The sequence below is a fragment of the Photinus pyralis genome, unplaced genomic scaffold, assembly GCF_008802855.1.
Source record: "Photinus pyralis isolate 1611_PpyrPB1 unplaced genomic scaffold, Ppyr1.3 Ppyr1.4_LG7, whole genome shotgun sequence".
Lineage (NCBI taxonomy): Eukaryota > Metazoa > Arthropoda > Insecta > Coleoptera > Lampyridae > Photinus > Photinus pyralis.
The window spans coordinates 4,338,344-4,342,722 of record NW_022170738.1 but is presented as its reverse complement, the minus strand read 5'-3'; the positions used below and the strand labels follow the sequence as shown (position 1 = coordinate 4,342,722).

The following is a 4,379-nucleotide window of genomic DNA, read 5'->3' as shown; positions in this document are numbered from 1 at the left end:
TCCAGAATTTGTAATCTTATGCATTGCAGTTTACAAATCACTTGTTTTTATCCAGCTAAAACATATTTTGTAACTCACCGGTACCTACCTAACTGAAGTTTATTTTTCAAAACTATATAGGTAAGTTCTAGCCAAATTTAAACGTGGTACTATGGGGAATATATTATCCACTTCTTTAATTATTGTAGGTTAGTGTAATATTGATAAACGTTGTCACTCGCGTTGTCATTTGCATGTCTGTACTTCATAATGGAAACATACCGGGAATTATTGAGGAAATAATTAATCGCAAAATAAGAAAAAGTCCCCAATCTAAAATTCAAGGTAGCATAATTAAAATATATACGAGTATGTAAGGTTATAATTGTTTACTAATTACTAAAAATTTATTTTAAATCAAAAATTTATAAGTTTGCTGGAGTCTTGGAGTCTCTGTTATTCTTTAAATTTATAAATAAGCAAAATCCAATTGGGTAACGACGTTTAAAGTATATATAAATATGTTAACTTGGATGTTTTTTCGTCCCTTTTATGACTATGAGTAGGGTTAGTAATATTGATTTTCTCCTTGACCGTGACCTACATTGCGACAGTTGTAAATTCAAAGTACTGATAAATATAAAAAAGGATATTTATTGAAGAAAAAGCGTATCATGAATGCACAAACATTTTAATATAAACTTAAAAATCGTACAACAATATGAAAAATTATAGACTATTATACACATATTTATTTTATAACGGGATGGAAAAATCCGTTCTCACTATATCAATGTAGATAACTACAACTTTACGACTTTAGATAGAGATATAACAAACTAACACAGATAGTAGCGACATACACAATATGTAGGCCTGCGCAGGTTGGTCCTTTAATCCTTAACCGAAGGATTAAAGCGATCCTGTCGCAAGTTCCCTAGCCTAGCTACCTATAATAGTAAAAAAGAGCCATCACATTCCTTTGGGCTTCAGTCCCTACTTAATATTGTATCCGTAATAATAAATAACATAGCAAGTGGTAACCAACATTGCGAGCCAATATGTAATTACCATTCGCTGTTCCCGACAATTTCACATTATATACCTACTTATATTATCATATATGACCCACATTGTTTACAAAATTATACTACTACATTAGTTGGCTCGGTACACAATGTTACTGCGACCACTTGCGAAACTGTAAAAATTCATCAAAATAGAACTATAAAAAATTGCTACAGAACTGTGTTTTTATCTGTACCATACCCTAATGAGGCTACACGGTTACAAAGATACATGAACAACAAGTTAACTACGATTATATACAGATCTTAGATAGATAAAATGCAAATACGTACAAGCAAGTATATAAAATAATTGAGTAATCTATAATTTGAATCATATACATTTTGTAACTTACGTCTTGCTACCGAAATATATCCCTTTCATTTTAATTTTAAGACTTTAATTTGGATTAACGAAACCCATTGATATGCGCCTAAATTGTTGGGTAACTCTTCCAAATTGTCTACATGTGATCTTATTAAAAAAATGAAAGAATTAATTATTTCCGCGTTAGCTAAAGACTAACAGGTAACGCTGACACCGTTGAAAAACTCTTTACAACCATCTAAGAAGGCAAACACGTCCCGTATTTAAACTCCTACAACTTATAAGCGCCTCTCTTTTTATTCCTTAGAAAAAATATACTTTATCACTAAAGGAGAATATTCATCCAATAAATTAATACACGTGCTTATCATATTAACTACAGTTTTACAATGAAGTACCATTAGACTTGTGACGTGGATTTTCCAATTGCATAATGTTACAGCCCAAACAATTTTGATTGTGATTTATAATCGTGACAAGCCATTTGCATTTACAAATAGATAGTAGAAAACGTTTACAGATAATGATTTTTGAAATCACTTCTCCAAATCATCCCTTATAAATTTCCTAATTAGGTAACAAATTGGCTAGAGAACAATTGATCTACAAAGATAGTTAACAATGTCAGTCAGGTACATATAAAATAACCAAGTGCAATCAAACTATTAACAAAATATATATTGTATTTAACAATCTATACAATTTAATACAATGGTGAAAAAATAAAGTGTAACAAAATTGAAGCAGTATAAAATAGCTTGTAGCTTTGGAGGAGGAAGCATCTAGGAACCCAGCATTTAACTCAGGCTATGGCATGCACTAGCAATACTGACTTAAAAAATAACACAGAACAAGGGACCTCTTTTATTATCTCGGCCACGCAGTTTATAAAACCGGCCATGATATGCCTACAACATTAAATAGAACATGTATAATAATCTCTGGGACTAGATGACAGCTTGAGCTTCTTTTTTTTACAAAAATAAAAAATACATTATTTATAAAAAATTTAGAAAACGTACTACTCTATAAGAATACTGTAAACACCATATATAAAGTAAGAAACATCTAGTCTATACCTAAAGTTTTATAAAAAGAACTATCAAGTTTCAAGCTGGGATTCATTTTATTAAGAAATTAACGTTAATCACTACTACGGCTAAAACACATTCGATACCACAATGCGTGTTATCAAAATTGATTAATTCGCACCACAATTGATAGCACCACATGGTAACTAATGAATAAGTAACTGCATATAACCGAGAAAATGATAAACAACTCTAAGACAGGCCTCAGTTGGCCACCAAGAGGTGCTGATATTGGCCCGCAGAGGGATACGGCCAATTATCTAACAATTTATTACTATCTTGTGGAGTATTGGGCGTCGTTGTTGGGGCACCCATTGTTGCATTGTTGGGATAGTACGATCCCAGAGGTGTGTGATCAAAAGGTAATTTGCCTGGATACAGATCAGCGCTAAGGAACTGATTGGAAGACTCAAACATGGAGCGATGGGGGAACTGGTGCGCGTATGGACCGTGAGAATAATAATATGCCGAGGGATCCGGGGAGAGCGCTCGACCTCCCGGAGAATGGTGCTGGGCCTGCTGTTGATGCATTTGTTGTTGCATAGCACGTTGTTTGATGTAATTTGAAAATTCCGTAGGAGACATTCTGTAAGAAAGACAGTAATTGGTTCCCGAACTACACAGTGCGACGCGTCGCGCGTATATTAGAAAAGGGGTATAACATACCTGTTTGCTCTCTTGCTACTGGTCTTCAACTTAGTGCTTCCAAATTTGGTCTGAGCAAAGGTGGCCGTAGTAAATGTGAGCGGCGTTGTCGTTCGCGGAATAAAGGAAGGGACGGGCGACGGAGATCCCTTGTACGAGTTTCCTACGGAGGTCGGCGACGGTGCGGACGAGGGCGACGAAAGATGGTTAATATTTTGGTTTGCATTTTGGACAATACTATTAGCAGGTACTTGTGGAGTTGTAATTGCAGCTTGAGAGGTAAACGGTGAAGATTTTGGAGATAAACTTAGATTACTTAAACTCGAACTAACTGAATCGATCGGTTTGAAACATTGAGCTTCTGGGTTAAATGTCTTGGTGACTTCTCTATCGGCCGAGCTTTCGTCTTGGGGATCGCCTTTCTCGCTAAACAGAATTTTAACTGCCCCCTTCTCGCCGATTCTATAACTGACTTCACCTGGATCAACCCATACCGCTAATTCTTGGGGAAGATTTTCCAAAATGTCTTGAATGGTCACGCCGCTTTCTCGAGCAGCTCGTTCTAACACCTTATCAACTGGGTCGCCGGTTTTTATACATCTGAACGCGGAACCTTTGAACGGTTTATCTGGATACCAATGTCCTTGAAATTTGTCTTTTAAGGCTTTTTCAAGTTCTTCTCCGAATATGTTCACTCTTCGTCGCGGGAGTTTGTTGTACAGGTACGAAATGACGAAGTTTAGTGCTACTTGTACTTCTATATGCATTGTAGTGAGTGTTTACGTTTCGTTATTCGGTTATGAAAAACTTGATTTTTTTTTAATAATAAAACATTGAATTCATTAACGTGTAATTATCTAAAACGTTGCGAGTTTCGAAATTAAGGTACGTGATCTGAAACAAAAGGAACAATGAAAACGATAACGAACAAAAAATTGACAATAATAAAATCATTAAAGTAAGAGCAGATGAGCGAGCTGGATTTTCAGATCTGTGTCAGCCTGGATGTTTGGGTGCGACCCAGTTTTATATATTCGTTATGAGGGCGAACTGCGTGTATTGATCCTGAGGGTTTCTACCGTCTACGCAAGACTGGGCCTCAATGGCATCCTTGCTCCAAGATTCGAATGAAACAATTTTCTTATTCCAGTCTTATTTTGAATGAGAGTATTAATAGTCTAGAAAATTAACGTCGCATACGCATAGAAACCCACAGAAAAATAAAAATACGTATTTTACGAAACCGTTCAATTGATGATATCGATTATG

At 35.4% G+C, this 4,379-nt stretch overlaps 1 protein-coding gene across 1 annotated transcript; it reads right to left on the bottom strand.

Annotated features, from left to right (window-relative positions):
• Window positions 1–653: 653 nt before the first annotated feature.
• Window positions 654–4,004, bottom strand: LOC116175479 (protein Tob1-like). The gene is made up of 2 exons (XM_031493615.1): window positions 3,132–4,004; window positions 654–3,051 (listed from the first exon to the last, which is right to left on the bottom strand). The coding sequence occupies exons 1-2, from the start codon at window positions 3,875–3,877 to the stop codon at window positions 2,670–2,672; spliced, it is 1,128 nt and encodes a 375-aa protein (XP_031349475.1). The 5' UTR covers window positions 3,878–4,004; the 3' UTR covers window positions 654–2,669.
• Between the last annotated feature and the right edge of the window lie 375 nt (window positions 4,005–4,379).

What these genes read in the sequence shown, in the direction of transcription:
- LOC116175479 (XM_031493615.1), bottom strand. Translation starts at nt 3,877, where the DNA reads ATGCATATAGAAGTACAAGTAGCACTAAACTTCGTCATTTCGTACCTG. An exon ending in AGTAGCAAGAGAGCAAACAG is followed by an intron (nt 3,052 to 3,131) that starts GTATGTTATACC and finishes TCTTTCTTACAG; the next exon opens with AATGTCTCCTACGGAATTTT.